Consider the following 20,231-nt stretch of genomic DNA (forward strand, 5'->3'; position numbering starts at 1 on the left):
AGAATACTAAGAGAAAAATTCCACTGCAACACAAACATGAATTGCTTCTGTAAGAATGAGCAGGCTTTCAATTTGTACCACTGATTGTTTTTCCTCTCCATGAAATGGCTTTCAAACCACTTACAGTAAGCAGATGTCCTGTTATGCATGGGGTAGTCCTGTATTTCCCAGGAAAAACAGGACATCTGGCTACCCTAAAAGCTGCAGCCTAAAGCTTTCAGTAGAGACAGATAAAAAACAAAAAAAGGTTTGTCTGATCCTTCTCCACCCTAAAATATCGAAACCGTTTACCTTTGGTAAGATCCACCCCACTGTCTGATTTTGAGTTATTTGAACAAATCTGTTAATAGATCCTTTTTCACACCACCAAAAAAAGCTGTAAGGATCATAGTTGGAGAACTGCAGACGTTAGTTCAGAAAATCTGCAAAACTATCATTAGACGCCACCTAATCACCACTTCTTTAGAAGGGTTTCCATAAAAAAGCCCTTTCTGTCATCAAATAACAATCTCATGCGCCTACAGTTTGCCAAAGTCACATGACCTTTCAGTGGAAATGGGTTGTGTGAGACCAAATAGGTTGAAAACAAAACTATACTAAAACTAAAACTAAGGCCCCAAGACAGCTTTGAATGGTATCATATGTTAAATCTGACCCTGGTGTCATGGTTGGACATTTCAATGATCCAAAGCACACCTCAAAATCACACAAACCCAAAATTAACACAAAAATTACTAGAGAATAAGGGTTTTGCCATGCCCATATCAGTCCACCATAGAAAAGTAAGGCTGCCAATATTAGTGTGTGATCATAGAAAAAAGGTCATAACTCCCCCTACTGGTTAATATGTGCTGTACACACACACACACACACACGGACTGCATGACATTAAGCTGAAGACTGAACACCAAAAACCAGCCTCAGAGTTACTCATACAACACCTAAACAGACACAGATCACTCATTAATATCTTGTATCGCGAGTCCCGAAGATTGGTTAATAATGACCAAATTCTCATTTTTGAGCTTAATCAGAGTTGAATCAGAGTTTATGAATTCAAAGTCCAGCATTGGGGATAAAGTTAATATGACATGTGCATTCCACAGCTAAATAACGAACTGAAAAGTTTGTTTTCTTGATTAGTTTTCATTGCATGAATAATGTAGAGCTTCTCAGCCTGTGCTTGCACTCAATGTTCAATGCACACTCAGGTCCTGAAGCAAAGCCTCTGTTCAGAACCACTGATTTAAACTACATAGATTTTATCATAGAAATTAGTATGCTATCATTCAAAAGTTTGGGGTCGGTAAGATTCTTTAAATGTTTTTGAAAGAAGGGTAATACTTTATAATAACTGCATGCTATGAATCATCAGTTAAGCATTAGTAAATAGTTAATTCATCATTTATAAAGCATTAATAGACATTAATAAGTAGTTTATAAATATAGCTATAAAGGTTTTATTCTTGATTTATAAGCATATGTAAGTAAATGATTAATAAACTCTTTAAATGTACATTTATACATCTTATTATTTAGACATATAGTAATAGTTTCTCAGTGTGTTAATAAATGTTTTATTTTTATTATTTAACTTTTTTTATTAACCCTGTGTTTTGATTGTTTCATTTAGAAGATAACCGAACCTTTAAATCTCCTTTATAAAAGCTTTACGAGGCATAACTAGTCCTCACTTTAGATGAGCTCACAAAAACAGTTCTGACAACTATTAATGTTTTATAACTACCTTAATTACTCATGAATTACAGTAAGAATATGTGTTAAAAAAGCATTTATTAACACACTGAGTAACTATTATTATATGTCTAAATAAAAAGTAAATAAATGTACATTTAAATAGTTTATTAATCATTTACACTTAAACTTACACTTTCTAAATGATCTTATGAACCACTGAAAAACTCCTAAATAACTGGTTTGTAAATAATGTAATACATAATTTAGAAATGATAAATTGATCATTAATAAAGTATGAAAATACAATTATTAAACTCATTATAGATAAGCTTATAAATCAAGAATGAATAATTTATATCTGTAGTTATAAACTGCTTATTAATGTCTATTAATGCTTTATAAATGATGAATTAACTGTTTACTAATGCTTAACTAATGATTCATATCATGTAGTTATTATAAAAGTGTAACCGAGAAATCTTTTGTAACACACAACTGACACTTTTAAATCAAATGAATGAGTCCTTGATGAATCTAAGCATATAAAAAAAATCATACTGACCCCAAACTTTTGTACAGTAGCGCATATGAAACATGTGTGTATGAAACTTTACTCCAGACTCACTTGGCAAGCTTCATTTCGATCTGTTGGCGTATCTCCTGCCGTTCCTGATCACTGCGCACAGGGAAGATGTTCCTGTCCTCCAGCTCCTGCTTACTGGGCCTGTTACGCAGCTTCACCGCCAGAAGCTCTTTCCTTATCCGCCGTGGAAGCGTACCTGCACACACACACACACACACACACACACACACACACACACACACACACACACATGATCATTAATGATGGTCAAATGAACTCAGATCAGAAATCTGCACAAACAAGGGTCAATTATAGGCACATTCATGCCCACGACATAATATCATTTATAACATAACAAAACAAAACATAACATAACATAACATAACATAACACAACACAACACAACACAACACAACACAACACAACATATAACATAACATAACATAACATAACATATAACATCAAATAACACAACACAACACAACATAACATATAACATAACATAACATAACATATAACATAACATAACACAACACAACACAACACAACACAACACAACATAACAACATAACATAACATAACATAACACAACATAACATAACATATAACATAACATATAACATAACATAACAACATATAACATAACAACATATAACATAACATAACACAACATATAACATAACATAACATATAACACAACACAACATAACATATAACAAAACATAACATAACATATAACATAACACAACATAACATAACATAACATAACATAACATAACATAACATAACATAACAACATATAACAACATAACACAACATATAACATAACATAACATAACATATAACATATAACATCAAATAACACAACACAACACAACACAACATATAACATATAACATCAAATAACACAACACAACACAACACAACATATAACATCAAATAACACAACACAACACAACATAACATATAACATAACATAACATATAGCATATAACATCAAATAACATAACACAACACAACATAACATATAACATCAAATAACACAACACAACACAACACAACATATAACATATAACATCAAATAACACAACACAACACAACATAACATATAACATAACATAACATATAACATCAAATAACACAACACAACACAACATAACAGATAACATAACATAACATAACAACATATAACATAATAACATAACATAACACAACACAACACAACACAACACAACATAACATAACATAACATAACATAACATAACAACATATAACATAATAACATAACACAACACAACACAACACAACACAACATAACATAACATAACATAACAACATATAACATAATAACATAACATAACACAACACAACACAACACAACACAACATAACATAACATAACATAACATAACATAACAACATATAACATAATAACATAACATAACACAACACAACACAACACAACACAACACAACATAACATAACATAACATAACATAACATAACATAACAACATATAACATAACAACATAACATAACATCAAATAACACAACACAACACAACACAACACAACATAACATATAACATCAAATAACAACACAACATAACAGATAACATAACATAACATAACAACATATAACATAACAACATAACATAACATATAACACAACACAACACAACACAACATATAACATAACACAACACAACACAACACAACATATGACATATAACATAACATAATATATAACATATAACATACAATTATTTAGAATATAGTGGCATTAACACAACAATCAATAATTTTTCAAAAGTATTAGTTTATCAAGCAGTGTCAAAGAAAAGCTGGAAATGGAAATTTGATATATGTGATGTGTGAAGAAAACAAAGATAAATCAGGGTATATATCACTTGTGAACAGAACATGTTTGTGTGTAATTTCCAGTCAATCTGTACATTTTATTTTATAAATAATTGCCATAAAATTAGTTTTAGCAAGACATAGTCTTTATTTCAATGTTTTTAAAATGTCATTTTGTCATTCCCAAACATCTGGCTCCTCCAACTTTGCTGTGAGTTGTCCATGCCCTGTTTCAGTCCCAGAGTTCCCTGTGTGTTTGCAGTGTGTCTGTTTCTCTCCGACAGCAGACGCATTAGAAGTAGGACACCAGATGTTGCTGACAAATCAAGTCTAGAGGAAGAACAGCCTCTTCGTTTCTGCCATGCGGCGTATTCTGAGCGCAACATTATTAACAGGCACTCAGAGACCAATTTGCAAAATAAAACACAAAAAAACCCAAGATTTTTCTGGAGAAAATGTGAGCAGTGCTTGCTCGTTTAACCCGTAAAGCTACAATATGTAATGTTTTTCATTGCTAGGGGTCGCTAACTGTCAAGTTGAAGTTAGCCGCGGACGCTAGCTCTCGGCATCTCGAAAACGCCACGCTGATATTGATCCTCATTTTAGTTCTCTTTTTGTCCCAAAGCATGCTTGCCACGATCCATAATGTTTGAACGAAACAGCAACAGCGTGAGCGCGCCGCTAGACATTACGCAGTTGTCCACGTCTGTCGCCATGGTTACTATGGCAGTACAAGCGGAAACCAGGGATAATGCGGATATTACATCAATAACAGGAAACAAGTGAACAAGGACGAGCACTTTTTAAAATTGTGAATTTCTCAGAATTTACAAATTCTTGGAAATATTTAGGATAATGTAAGTACACAAAAGAAAGAAATATATAACACTGTGCAAGTGTTTTTTTGGATATTTTGATACAAAATTCTTAAATATTGTACCTTTACAGGTACAATATGTAAGATTTTTGTAATAAAATATTCGTGCACGAACTCCATCGCACACCTGTAAGTAATAGGTGCGTAGGATAATAAGGCCAGATAGGTCGTTTCAACATATAAGGAACTCCCGCACACTATCTTAACTTGCAATTTAAATTAATTTTTTATTAATGCACAACGTTTCGGTCACACGACCTTCATCAGGAGGGATGAAGGTCTCTGATGAAGGTCGTGTGACCGAAACGTTGTGCATTAATAAAAAAATAATTTAAATTGCAAGTTAAGATAGTGTGCGGGAGTTCCTTATATGTTGTAATAAAATATTCAAAAATCACTTGCACAGTGTTGCACAATGAATACTGTTATTACAATTAAATACTGGCTTGTCCCTTGTCATTGTCGCCTATCAATGACGTAATATCCGCAATATCCCTGGTTTCCGCTTGTAGAAACCATAGATATATATATACTGTACATAGAAACCTCATTAGTGGCCGTTTCTATGGGCCAATGAGGGATCTATGTATACTTATCTATGATACAATACCTTGCACGCTGCTGTTGTGTTGTTCACTCATCATGGTCCACAATTGATTGGCGAGTACAGAAAATCCCAAAAAATGTAAACGTAGATCAACTGAGGCAAGGATCAACATCGGCGTGGCGTTTTCAGGATGGAGAGAGCTTCACGACAAACTTGGACTTGACAGAGACTCTGCTCTCGCATATTTTTTAATAGACAGGTAAGCAAATATATTTTATTTATTGCGCACGTACAGTTATATTGCACTTTGTTTGTACTTCAGTAACGCTTTTTATCAAGTCTGGTGACCAAGTCTATGGCAGTGAAATTAAATACAGTATGTGTTGCACAAAAATATTTAATCATTATTTGCAAATACTGTGGTTTCATTCAAATGTACTTTTAGTACGATTGTTTTAAATGTGTAAAAATCATTTGACAAACAGTCACATATCAGTAACAGGCTAATACAGTATTACATTTCATGATTCGTGAAATATATGAATTATACCATACATCTCTGGATGATGAAAACGACATCTCTCATAGTTCCACTCTCCTTCATAGTGTCATCAAGCTTCGCCTTTGATATTGTTTTGAAAATGCGACTTCTGGCGGTGAAAACTTGCATATTGCACCTTTAAATGCATGAATGTTTCACAAATCACTATTACTGTATATATTTGGCTCTTTAGTGACCCGGATCTATATCTAACATGGATGGACCTTTACTGGGATATTTTTCTACAGTAGAAGGAAGCGGAGATGCGTCGCCCATCTTTTTTTACAGACTATAGTAAAAACACGACAAATCAATACTAAAAAAAACTAAAACTATTTAAAAAAAAAATTTTTTGGTCTAAAATTCTAAAATAATCATTCTTTTTTAACGCTGATGTCCACGATCAACATGTGATGTAAACCAAGGTCAAAGAAACCCACCAGAGATGACAGAGTCGTTCCAGCTGTCCTGGTCGCTGTAGTATTCATCCACACGCATGTTCTCCTTGTTCTCTTCTGCCTCTTTCTTGTTCTCCACTTCTCCGCTCTGCTCATTCTCAGCGCTGGCGGTGCGGGACACCCGTCCATCCGAGCGCCGTTTGGGGGAACCGCGGATCTCCTTACTGTGGAAACTGACATTTAAAAGATCCGGTTGAAAATTTTCAATGCATAACACAAACAATACCATTCAGAATTTCAGTGTGGATGAGAAACTTTTGGAAAACGCTAATGTGGACGGAGAGTTTTTTTAAACGAAAACACTGTTTTCAAATATACTAATGTAGCCGTAACATTAGATTAGATCAAAAGTGAAGGAAAACACATCGTAACATTGTTACAAACAAAATCTGTTCTGGATAAATTATGTGTGTGTGTGTGTGTGTGTGTGTGTGGGGGGGGGGTGTATCATGGTTTTCACACAAAAAAGGATCATGTGACACTGAAGACTGGAGTAATGATGCTGAAAATTCAGATTTAAATTACAGGCATAAATTACATTTTAAAATATTTTTAGATAGAAGACAGTTGTAATGATATTTGTATATCTTATATTGTATATATTCATGTTTTTGCTATATTTTTAATCAAACTCATGCAGCCTTGGTGAGCAAGAGACTTCTTTCAAAAACACTAAGGGCCCTATTTTAAGGATCTAAGCATATGGTCTAAAGCGCATGGCGTAAGAGCACTTACAGGGTGTCCGAATCCACTTTTGCTAGTTTAACGACTGGAAAAATGGCCGGCGCTCCCGGTGCATGGTCTAAAAGGGTTGTCCATATTCTCTTAATGAGTAATGGGTGTGTTTTGGGCGTAACGTGCAATAAACCAATCAGAGTCTCATGTCCCATTCCCTTTAAAAGCCAGTTGCGCTCGCGCCATGATTAGCTATTTACATGACGGATTTTGCAAGCAGAAAAACTGAACGCTTCTCCAGAGAGCAAACGGATCTGTTCGAGCGCGAGGTTAAAGAGAGCAGACCATCTACAGGACAAAGTGTATGCGCTGTGGACCCGCCTATAGGCGCATATTAATAACGCGCTCTTTAAATAACGAAAAAATACTGCGCCATTGACTTTAGACCAGTTCCTCAAAATAGCAACGCTCCAACAATGCGCCTGAACACACACACTCGTTCTCAGACCAGCAGCCCATGGGCATTTGCTATTTAAACAACGTGGCGCAGGACGTGAAAATGAAAACTGTGTCGGGCTGAAACTAGCTTGCGTTGCGCCTGGCGCTGCATTGCAACGGGTTTATGATAGGGCCCTATAATTCTTAATCATTCCAAACTTTTGACTACATAGCACACATTTCATGTCAACTATTTTATATGGTTCTTTTAGTAAAATGATGACAGAATTTGTCAGAATTACTAGTGAAGACCTGTCCTCACCTGTCCTGCCGGTGTTTGGAGGCCAGCGCCCGGTGCAGTTCCTCGATGATGCAGCTCGGGGGCAGATGGGGGTGCAGGACCCCCAAGTGAGGCGAGCCGGTGGGGGTGGAGATCCTGCCCCGCAGGGCATCTTTGGGGAGGGTGAAGTTCCTGGGCAGAGTGGCTGGAGCTGGCCGACCCTGAGGAGAGTGGGTATCTACAGGACAAGAACAAAAGTGGCTTTAAGTACTATGCACTTACATTTAAATTAATAATTTGATACAATTGACTTATTGTGTACATACATGTACTTATATTTTGAAAATACCTGCATGTAATTACAGCTGTAAGTAATTAATTTATGTAATTACATTTGTAATTATACTGCTGACCCTTCCCTTACACCTTAACCCACCCTTACACCTCACCTGTCCCTAACCTTACCCGTATCACACCTCAGTAGCAGCACAAGTGTTTTACAATACAACCTGAACAAAATAAGTACATTGTACTTATTTTTTTCGATGTAAGTACATAGTACTTAAAGCCACTTAAAATAAAGTGGGACCGAAAAAAAATACTTTTGTAATTATGTTTCATCGTAACACTCCGCTGGTCAAATCTAGAAAACAGGTATACATGCATGTGATTAATTGATACTGACTGTCCAGACTGCTCAGTCTATTAAGCAGCTTCACTGGGAGTTTGGCTGGAGGAGTGCGAACTTCTCTGAGTGGTTTATCCTCCTTTCTCTCCTCATGGCCCTCGAGGGCCCCGACACCGGCCCCTCTACTCGAGGCCTCCACACACGGCTTGTCCTCATCCTCACTTTGCCCAAGTTCCCCTTCTGTTTCCGTCATCTCTGTGGTGTCTCGTGCTGAAAAGAGATCAGAAATGTTTGTTCTGTGATCTCTGACGCCACCTAGTGGTAAATAAGTGCTGCTCATTCTTTCAAGACAACAGACGTGTGTCCATTTCCCACCTTTTGATTGAGTCATCACTTTCATATTCACAAGTGGACATGCGCATATTATGCATGCTTATCAAATCAAATGTGTATTTAGAATTGTTAAAGTCAACATGAAACGGCATCCGCAACCTATTTTACTTCCCTAATGACGCATATTTCTGAAACAGACTATTATAAAATCAGACAGGACTTGATTTTATTGATTGGGAATTGATTGGATGGGTATTTCATGTCAGGTTGGGGTCAAACCTGAATGTGAGTTTGCAGTGGATTGTGGGGGATTTACTCCTTACCAACAACACACTTTTCTGAAGAGGCTGTTTGAACAGGACGTGCACTGAAAAAAACAATTGGTGTGGAATTTACTAATTGATGAGTGATTTAATAATTTTCACACAGAAATTGGTAGTAAATTTCACAAATAATTACAAAGAAACTAATCAAATGAAATGTGACATTTTAAAGTGAAAAGACTGAAACAGTCTTTTCTTGTAAAACGTACTCTAATAATCTTTGATTTATTCACAAAATTAGAAAAAAAAAATGTGAATACACTGTGAAGGCTGAAGGTCAAGTTCACCATTACAATACAATAACATTATTGTAAAAACATTACAAATAATTTGACTATTGATATTTTAGGAAGGACTGTTTAAGGAAAACTACATTACCTATTACAGTAGCCTAAAACCGTGCATTATAGATATTTACCAAATGGCAGAAATATTTCCGGGTACATTTTAAACCATGAAGTCAGCTAACAAAAATATAATATTGTTTTGCTAACATTCTCATTAACTTATGAAAACGTTATTTCTAAATATTCCCTTCCAGTTCAAAACGTCCAGTTTTTCAAATGTTTTATTTATTTTTAAATGTTTTTTATTTCTTGAATATTCAAATGTTAAGGGGACATTCCATTGTATCATTATTTAAACATTGTGGTAATGTTACATTTGAATGTTCTCTGAACATTCTAAAAGTAGTAGCAACATTTAAAACTTTTAAAAATGTTCCATAAACGATGTATAAATAACGTTTTTGTGCTAAAAATTTAAGAGCGTTATTAAAAACCAGATAATTTTGAACAAATGAGTTAGGCACCCCTATTATACTTTTTGGGATATTCCCTTTCACGTATTGTGTAATAGAGCTGTTTGTGAATGTAAAAGGTCTACAAAGTTTCAAAAATCAAAGATAAATGGAGTTTTTGTCTACCAAAAGAAAGAATCGATTCTGAACTGAAACGAGTCGTCAGTAACTCCAGTCTCACTTCCTGCTGAATCTGCGTAGGTTTGTAACAGATTTGCATAATGCCAGTCTATGTTCTTCATTGACTGCCGTGAACAACGTCTACTTTGACCCTCAAAGAGCTGATGCTGCAATGGATATTATGAGAAAATTAAAGTGTTTTAGATCTTCGATGAATGTACACCTGTTGTAGGAGACTCCAAAACAAAATTAAAGCTGCAAGCAGCGATGAAAAGGGCCCTCGCACCCGTGCCACCACCACCCGGCGGCATTAGGAAAGCAAAGCATGGTAGGCAGTATATAGGAGGACTATGTCAAAGTCATTTGTATTTGCCACACTTCCTTCTACTAGCAGGTGGCGCTATTACTATAACTGAATATTGTCATGTAGATGTGTTCAGGACAGGACTCTTATCAAAAATGTGAAGTTTGGGGAAGGTCGGACATCGTATGCCCGAGTTACAATAACTTCCTGTTTCGTGGCGTTAATCGCATACATTAGCACTTATAGCCAAGTGTTGCATGATTTAACATGTTTCTATCATGTTGGGTACTTCATGGCATATTTGAATATGTTTCTGGGAGTGGATTACTGTGTAAAGCATGTCACTTCCTGTTGCCAGGAGGTGGCGCAATTACTATAACTGAATATTGGCATGTAGATGCATTCAGGACAGGACTCTTATCAAACGTGAAGTTTGGGGCAGGTCGGACATCGCAATTTACCGTTAAAGCCTTAAAGGGCACCTATTATGCCCCTTTTTAGAAGATGTAATATTGGTCTTGGGTGTCCCCAGAATGCATTTGTGAAGTTTCAGCACAAAATACCCCACAGTTAATTTATTATAACCATTTGAAAATGTCATTTTTGGGGCCTGTTTTAAAAAGAGCTGTTTTGTGTGTACCACTTTAAATGTAAATGAGCTGCATATCCCCGCCCTGCTGCTGGACCCAGATGATGAAGAGAGTCCGGCACAGAATAAACACGAATGAGAATGAACTAAACGTCTCGGAATGGTTATTTGATACATTTATGTACTTACAAAGTTTTAATCGCGTCCCCTTTGCCATTATGGATGTGCAACACACACACACACACACGAACTGTGATAACGTTCGCGCAATTTTTTGAAACTACACACACACACACACACACACTACTGTGATAACGTTTGCTAAGTACAAACGATTTATTTATTTATTTCTTAAGGGGAGGGAGATAGACGTTTATATAGCCTACTGTCTATGGAGATAGAGCAGACCTTAATTTATTTACATTTGTAAATGCTGCAAAAAAAATGCCTACGTGACATAAAACTGTCTGACGTTGTTTGTTGAGACATCCTATGACGACGACAATAAATAGCTTTAGACGCATTTGTTGTTGAACTGGCTGACATCGATTGAAATGACTATTTGCTCAAAAATCATAAAATACACTTACTTCTGGAGGTGACGTTGGATCGCGAACTGTAGGCAACAATCCACACTTGAGGATTAACTTTAACCCTCGTTCACTAAACAGTCAGTCAGAAAATGATTCTCGTATTTAGGAAGTTTAAGTGGTGCCTTTTCTTCATAAATAAAATCCATCCGCTGCGTTTTCAGTGGCTCTGATGTCAGTGAAGACTAGTATGTCCATTCTTACATCCCACAACAGAACACCTACACTTCTTAGGAGACATTACCGGCTGTCGTTGAAACAATGGAGGATGCAGATCACCGAGGGCGGGGTCTATGCCAAAACCAGATGTCAATCAAATCACGTCGGTGGGGCTTAGCTCAATTCTACGTCACAGTGAGGGAAATCTAGAACAGGGCGTTCTGAGACAGTGCTTATGATTTATTGAGATAGTAAAAAAACTACTGGGTGGATTTTTATCATTCTAGGGTGGTTTTGCTCACATACTGCCAACACACATTTATGTTCAAACACCATGTAAAAGTGAATTTTGCAGAATAGGTGCCCTTTAAGATTAGACTGAGTGACCATATATGATGTTGATCTGGTTAAATCTCTATAAGGAGTTAATAACAGTGTAAAACGTGTCATTTCCTGTTGCCCACAGGTGTTGCTATGACTGTGGCTGAATATTGGCATGTCGATGTCTTCAGGCCAGGACTCTTATCAAACATGTGAAGTTTGGGGCGGATCAGACATCGTATGCCTGAGTTACAACAACTTCCTGTTTCATGGCGAAAAAATAACATTTTGTCAAGCCGCCACGGACACACCCTTCAGCGAAAACTCAAGACATAATTTAACGTTGCAAAGGCCTTTAGATTAGACTTACAAAATATGATGTGGATCTGATTAAATCTCTAGGAGGAGCTTGTTAAAGTACAATGTCTGGAAATGGCAAAAACTGCACCAATTTTGTAGAGAAAAGTCAAAATATCTCACTTCCTGTTTGGTTGATGAGAATTTGGAATGAGTCAATGATTCAATCTGGAAATAAAGCAAAAATTCCTCAGATGCCATGTCTGTAATTTATAGCAAAACATCTAGCATTAATTCGATTTCAAACAGATTCATTATACTTTTTTTTTTTTTAAAGTTACTCCACCACCTGTGTGACATCATCAACCAGTGGTTTAACGACCAATTTGCGACGATACGGTTTCGGGAAACAGTCGTGACTAGCTAGCTGATTTCTTCAATGATGCATCGTACTATGATAGTTAAGCAGCGAGTTACGTCGTTGTACGGGAAACACACCCCTGTTTAGCAAAAGACCAAACATTCACAAGTCCCGACCTGTAGACAGATTGTCCTCATCAGATCCCAGATCCTCTGAGTTGCTGGCCAGCGGCGCCATGGGCTCGTCCTCTCGGTCCTCGGCGTCTGAGTCCTCGAGCGATGGGCTTCCCGGATCATCTGAGTTCCCACCACAGGCCAGGCCAGACTCTGTCAGCATGGGAAAAACTGGCCACTCTTAAAGGGATAGCTCACCCAAAAATTTAAATTAGCCCATGATTTACTCGCTCTCAAGTCATCCTAGATGTATATGACATTCTTCTTTCAGACGAATACGATCAGAGTTATATAAAAAAATGTCCTGGCTCTTCCAAGCTTTATAATGGCAGTGAGTGGCTGTTTCTGTTTTGAAGTCCATAAAAGTGCATCTATCCATCATAAAAGTGCATCTATCCATCATAAAAGTGCAACTATCCATCATAAAAGTACATCTGTCCATTCAACGGAAACGGCAAGCTGCTTTTTCCTGGAGAATGTGAAATCTAAATTAGATAAAGGAGGAGTTGTTGGGGCTATATTCTTAGATCTAAAGAAAGCTTTTGACACTCTGGATCATGGTCTCCTACTCAAAAAGCTCTCATGGTTCAATATCGCCCCCAATGTTATTAAGTGGATGCAGTCCTATCTGGAAGATCGAGAACAAAGGGTCAAGATAAATGATGAGGTGTCATCGGCCATCAGTTGTAATATTGGTGTACCTCAGGGATCAATTTTAGGGCCCCTGTTGTTTAGCATATACATAAATGATCTTCCCACTGTATGCAATGAGTCTGAGATTCAAATGTATGCAGATGATACTGTCATTTATGTACATGCACCGACCAAACAGCAAGCAGCACTTAAGCTACAAAGGCAGCTACAATATATTTTAATGCCATGATCATGCCACATCTGTTATACTGTTTGACTAGCTGGGCACAAGCCTCCAGTACAACACTTAAACCTGTGTAGCTACTTTACCATCAAGCTTCTAAGGTGCTTGATAGGAAGCCAAATACCTATCACCACTGTTACTGCTTTAAAAAACATAATTTAATGACCTGGGACAATCTTATCAAATGTTGTTTATAAAATTTTACATGGCTTAGCTCCCCCCCCCCCCCACACACACACACACACCTTCACATTCATCTAATCTTTCCTAACGATCTGCTAGCTGCCTGCCCCATAAGCATGCTGTCAAAAAAACGCGTCTCTGTAGGCAGCCTAGGCTCTGTGATCTGCACACAAAAACAGTTGGTTTCACCACCACTCAAAACCAAAATAAATAGTGTTCCAACCAATCACCGACAGGGGGTGGGTGTTGTGAGGTTTTGCGCTCGTGCACGGCTGCACGCGAAAACCTCACAACACCCACCCCTGTCAGTGATTGGTTGGATAGATGCACTTTTATGGACTTCAAAACAGAAACAGCCATTCACTGCCATTGGAAGAGCCAGGGCATTTTTTAATAAAACTCTGTTTGTATTCGTCTGAAAGAAGAATGTCATATACACCTAGGATGACTTGAGGGCGATTAAATCATTGGCTAATTTTACATTTTTGGGTGAACTATCCCTTTAACGGCTGTCATCACTTTCTCATTAAAGCTTCAAAACCAGTGAGTTTGACAGTGTTGGTGCAGTGAGTTTGGCAGTGTTAGTTTAGTGAGTTTGACAGTGTTGGTGCAGTGAGTTTGGCAGTGTTGGTGCAGTGAGTTTGACAGTGTTGGTGCAGTGAGTTTGGCAGTGTTGGTGCAGTGAGTTTGACAGTGTTGGTGCAGTGAGTTTGACAGTGTTGGTGCAGTGAGTTTGGCAGTGTTGGTGCAGTGAGTTTGGCAGTGTTGGTGCAGTGAGTTTGACAGTGTTGGTGCAGTGAGTTTGACAGTGTTGGTGCAGTGTTGGTGCAGTGAGTTTGGTAATGTGTGTGCAGTGAGTTTGGCAGTGTTGGTGCAGTGAGTTTGACAGTGTTGGTGCAGTGAGTTTGGCAGTGTTGGTGCAGTGAGTTTGACAGTGTTGGTGCAGTGAGTTTGGCAGTGTTGGTGCAGTGAGTTTGGCAGTGTTAGTTTAGTGAGTTTGACAGTGTTGGTGCAGTGAGTTTGGCAGTGTTGGTGCAGTGAGTTTGACAGTGTTGGTGCAGTGAGTTTGGCAGTGTTGGTGCAGTGAGTTTGGCAGTGTTGGTGCAGTGAGTTTGGCAGTGTTGGTGCAGTGAGTTTGGCAGTGTTGGTGCAGTGAGTTTGACAGTGTTGGTGCAGTGAGTTTGGCAGTGTTGGTGCAGTGAGTTTGGCAGTGTTAGTTTAGTGAGTTTGACAGTGTTGGTGCAGTGAGTTTGGCAGTGTTGGTGCAGTGAGTTTGGCAGTGTTAGTTTAGTGAGTTTGGCAGTGTTGGTGCAGTGAGTTTGGCAGTGTTGGTGCAGTGAGTTTGGCAGTGTTAGTTTAGTGAGTTTGGCAGTGTTGGTGCAGTGAGTTTGGCAGTGTTGGTGCAGTGAGTTTGGCAGTGTTGGTGCAGTGAGTTTGACAGTGTTGGTGCAGTGAGTTTGACAGTGTTGGTGCAGTGTTGGTGCAGTGAGTTTGGCAGTGTTGGTGCAGTGAGTTTGGCAGTGTTGGTGCAGTGAGTTTGGTAGTGTGTGTGCAGTGAGTTTGGCAGTGTTGGTGCAGTGAGTTTGGCAGTGTTGGTGCAGTGAGTTTGGCAGTGTTGGTGCAGTGAGTTTGACAGTGTTGGTGCAGTGAGTTTGGCAGTGTTGGTGCAGTGAGTTTGACAGTGTTGGTGCAGTGAGTTTGGCAGTGTTGGTGCAGTGAGTTTGGCAGTGTTGGTGCAGTGAGTTTGACAGTGTTGGTGCAGTGAGTTAGGCAGTGTTGGTGCAGTGAGTTTGGCAGTGTTGGTGCAGTGAGTTTGGCAGTGTTGGTGCAGTGAGTTTGGCAGTGTTAGTTTAGTGAGTTTGGCAGTGTTGGTGCAGTGAGTTTGACAGTGTTGGTGCAGTGAGTTTGGCAGTGTTGGTGCAGTGAGTTTGGCAGTGTTGGTGCAGTGAGTTTGGCAGTGTTGGTGCAGTGAGTTTGGCAGTGTTGGTGCAGTGAGTTTGACAGTGTTGGTGCAGTGAGTTAGGCAGTGTTGGTGCAGTGAGTTAGGCAGTGTTGGTGCAGTGAGTTTGGCAGTGTTGGTGCAGTGAGTTTGGCAGTGTTGGTGCAGTGAGTTAGGCAGTGTTGGTGCAGTGAGTTTGACAGTGTTGGTGCAGTGAGTTTGGCAGTGTTGGTGCAGTGAGTTTGGCAGTGTTGGTGCAGTGAGTTAGGCAGTGTTGGTGCAGTGAGTTTGACAGTGTTGGTGCAGTGAGTTTGGCAGTGTTGGTGCAGTGAGTTTGGCAGTGTTGGTGCAGTGAGTTTGGCAGTGTTAGTTTAGTGAGTTTGGCAGTGTTGGTGCAGTGAGTTAGGCAGTGTTGGTGCAGTGAGTTTGGCAGTGTTGGTGCAGTGAGTTTGGCAGTGTTGGTGCAGTGAGTTTGGCAGTGTTGGTGCAGTGAGTTTGACAGTGTTGGTGCAGTGAGTTTGGCAGTGTTGGTGCAGTGAGTTTGGCAGTGTTGGTGCAGTGAGTTAGGCAGTGTTGGTGCAGTGAGTTTGACAGTGTTGGTGCAGTGAGTTTGGCAGTGTTGGTGCAGTGAGTTTGGCAGTGTTGGTGCAGTGAGTTAGGCAGTGTTGGTGCAGTGAGTTTGACAGTGTTGGTGCAGTGAGTTTGGCAGTGTTGGTGCAGTGAGTTTGGCAGTGTTGGTGCAGTGAGTTTGGCAGTGTTAGTTTAGTGAGTTTGGCAGTGTTGGTGCAGTGAGTTTGGCAGTGTTAGTTTAGTGAGTTTGGCAGTGTTGGTGCAGTGAGTTAGGCAGTGTTGGTGCAGTGAGTTTGGCAGTGTTGGTGCAGTGAGTTTGGCAGTGTTGGTGCAGTGAGTTTGGCAGTGTTGGTGCAGTGAGTTTGGCAGTGTTGGTGCAGTGAGTTTGACAGTGTTGGTTTAGTGAGTTTGGCAGTGTTGGTTTAGTGAGTTTGGCAGTGTTGGTGCAGTGAGTTTGACAGTGTTGGTGCAGTGAGTTTGGCAGTGTTGGTGCAGTGAGTTTGACAGTGTTGGTGCAGTGTTGGTGCAGTGAGTTTGACAGTGTTGGTGCAGTGAGTTTGGCAGTGTTGGTTTAGTGAGTTTGGCAGTGTTGGTTTAGTGAGTTTGGCAGTGTTGGTGCAGTGAGTTTGACAGTGTTGGTGCAGTGAGTTTGACAGTGTTGGTTTAATGAGTTTAGCAGTGTTGGTGCAGTGAGTTTGACAGTGTTGGTTTAATGAGTTTAGCAGTGTTGGTGCAGTGAGTTTGACAGTGTTGGTTTAATGAGTTTAGCAGTGTTGGTGCAGTGAGTTTGGTAGTATTGGTGCAGTGAGTTTGGCAGTGTTGGTGCAGTGAAGAGAGTGATGTGTGTATTTCTCACCCATGCCAGCCTCTTCCAGGCCCTTTCTGACGAGATCCTCACGATTTTGCCTGCTGGGCACTTTCCTCTCCAGCGCTGCAGATGCCATCAGATAGAGTTACATATAAATCTCACTGAATACAAACACTACAACCCCCGTCAGTAAATCGATCTCTAATGCTTTTGGAGAGATGCTAATAATCATTTATAAAAATAAGAGCTTTCAAAATAAATGTGTATATAATAAATGAAAACAATTAATTTTTTAACACCATTATTCAATTTGTCATTAGAACTCTTTCATTCCACAAACAGTAAGCAATTAAAAGTATAAAGTCAAGCTTTATTCGTAATAAAAGTCATAACTAAAGACTGATATCAAGGATAAGCTCTAAAATATATATTTTTTCCAGGTAGAAACTGCTAAAAAAAAAAAAATAGTTCTAAAAACCAATTTAATTACAGATCATTAGAAAAGTTGTCGAAACTTCTGTAATTATGGAATTTATTCATTTTAATAATTATAATTTTAATATTTAAACTAATTAAACTAATAAAATTGCCACTCCTAGTTTCTACATATAAAACAAGTTTGAAGATGAGCAGCGTTTAAATAATGTCTTTGTCAAGGTGGCCTTAGAGTCAGAAAAGTTGAGAATTAGTGCCTTATAGCTTTATAAAACGGTTATTACATAATAAAATATTACACGGAATTTCATTAAATGTCATTTAATTAAATTAATGAATTGGGATCAGTAAGTTTGTCAAAGAAACCAAATCTGTGGCATAATATTGATTAAATAAAGCAAATAATTTTGACTAAACAAGCAAACATCTTTTCAACAACTTTTCACTGTTTATATCCCTCCGCTTCTCTGTTGGTTAGCATGCCCACTACAAAGTGAATATTTTTCAGTGAGTATTTCTGTAATTTACATCGTTCCACCAGTAGATGTCCTCATGAGTCATTGAATCATTCACTCAACCGATTCTGATACATTCAGAAACAAAACAACACTACAATTCTGCTCGGAAATGATTTGCATTGACCTAAAAATATAGACAGAGTAACCTAAAGCAACATTGTGTATTGTACCGTCAAGCTGTGATTCAGCTATAGAGATTCGAAGTCACACTGTTATCAGGGTTCTGTCACTTCTATCTAGGTCATATCTTGGTTTGTTGACAGAGCTCTGACACTCCCAGTTTGTCATGTGCTTGTGTTTTAGTCCTGTTTGTTGTGAGCTCATGGCTTGTCTTGTGTTTCCTTGTGCCATGTGCTCTCCTGTGATTGTCTAGCCCCTCCCATCTTGTTACCTGTTTATTGATTCATTTGCCCCACCTGTCCTCCCTCGTTACTCTCTTTTGTTTGCTTCCCAATGTAGTCTCCCTGTGTTTGCAGTCCTGTGCTGGTTCGTTGTCTGTGTTCCCTCGTGTTTCTTGCTCCTACTACAGTCCAGTTGGAATTCCTTGATGCCCATCTTGTTTTCCCCCACGGGGTAGTTTTTGTTTTTTGTTTTATTGTTACCTCTTATTAAAATATCCATTGTTCCTACATTTGAGTCCTCGCGTCACTATTACACCATTCTTTGCACATCCATTTTGCTTAAATTTAACACATTAACCAATCAGAATCCAGAACCAGATATATTAATCCTATTATTGCCATTATATTAGTATAATGAAATGGCATGACAGCAAGGAGGTTTATTTGATGGGGAAATAATGATCAATGTGATGTTTATAAGTTATTATTATTCAACATGTGGATTGTTGTTTCTTCACTCACCTGTAGAGCCCTGCCTCAGTTTTTCATTTTTCTTTTTCCTCCACTTCCAGGGCTTGAAGATTCGTCCCAGGCTGGCCAGTTTACTGTTGCGGCGGATGGGGGGAGTTCGGACCCCAGACACCAGACAACCAGAATGAAGTGTTCTGTGCTGATCCATCACATCTACAGCACAAAAACAGACAAGCAGAAATGAAGTTTGCATCAGAAACTAATCTCTCAGTTTATAAAAATAAGCAAAAATTATGTCTGCAGTAATGCAGTTTAATACAGTTTTTACAAACTTCAGGACAAGTCAAACTGTGTTTCTAATCAATAAGAACACTGCTTCAACGTTCAATTAAGCATTTAAAACGCATCTCCAGCGGCCATCTGGTTTGAGTCGGTCTGTTTCAGTCAGAATGAATCCAGTCCTATTTCAGGTTCTAAAAGTTCTGTTTATATGAATATATTTCAATCCGATTCACATTAAATGGATTCCAGTCATTGCGTTCAGAACCGAAGAAAGCTGTGAAAATGTCATCAGAGTTGCGGCAAGTATAATTGTCATCTTTTTTTTTTTTTGCCTTGACATATCTAAATTACCCTGGTAATCCAGAGTTCTCACGAGAGCACAAGTTGAATTTGCTCAGCGAGTTTAGTCTGGTGTCGAGTAATGATGCTCATTAAATATGTCCCTCGATCTGAGCTGCACCAATCACATCGGGTCATCTGATATAGGCGGGCCAGAGGCGAGATGACGACAGCGCTGTGACGTCCAAGTCATTAGTAAACATTGCAAGATGGCTCTGGATGAACACCAGTTGTTTGAAACGACTTTGGCCGCTACAATGAACGAGTTAGACTTGGATTTTTATCTAAAAGAGGAACAGAAGACGCCGCTCGAATCCTTCCTTTGCAAGAAGGGCGTTTTTGCTGTTTTGCCGACCGGATACGACAAGAGTCTAATCTACCAGTTAGCTCTGCTGGTAGCTAAGTGTATGGGGTTTATTGTGATTGGTCGTAGTGTTATCCAATTGTGTGCAGTGAGATTTTCAAATGCAAGCTTGATGCCGCCCCTCGAGCTGGCCGATTTTCATTAGTCGACGCC

The 20,231-nt window shown here is 38.7% G+C and overlaps 1 protein-coding gene across 1 annotated transcript in view; it reads right to left on the minus strand.

Moving 5' to 3' along the window:
• phactr3b (phosphatase and actin regulator 3b) overlaps window positions 1-20,231 on the minus strand; it is a 79,186-nt gene that overhangs the window by 26,210 nt on the left and 32,745 nt on the right. The window contains exons 2-8 of the mRNA XM_079857302.1: window positions 19,145-19,306; window positions 17,377-17,451; window positions 12,955-13,104; window positions 8,640-8,852; window positions 7,997-8,192; window positions 6,544-6,734; window positions 2,324-2,477 (exon numbers count right to left, since the gene is read on the minus strand). Of these exons, the coding sequence (XP_079713428.1) occupies window positions 2,324-2,477; window positions 6,544-6,734; window positions 7,997-8,192; window positions 8,640-8,852; window positions 12,955-13,104; window positions 17,377-17,451; window positions 19,145-19,306 (1,141 nt within the window). The remainder of the gene's footprint in view (window positions 1-2,323; window positions 2,478-6,543; window positions 6,735-7,996; window positions 8,193-8,639; window positions 8,853-12,954; window positions 13,105-17,376; window positions 17,452-19,144; window positions 19,307-20,231) is intronic.

This window comes from Squalius cephalus (assembly GCF_949319135.1).
Source record: "Squalius cephalus genome assembly, chromosome: 22".
NCBI classification, from domain to species: Eukaryota; Metazoa; Chordata; class Actinopteri; order Cypriniformes; family Leuciscidae; genus Squalius; species Squalius cephalus.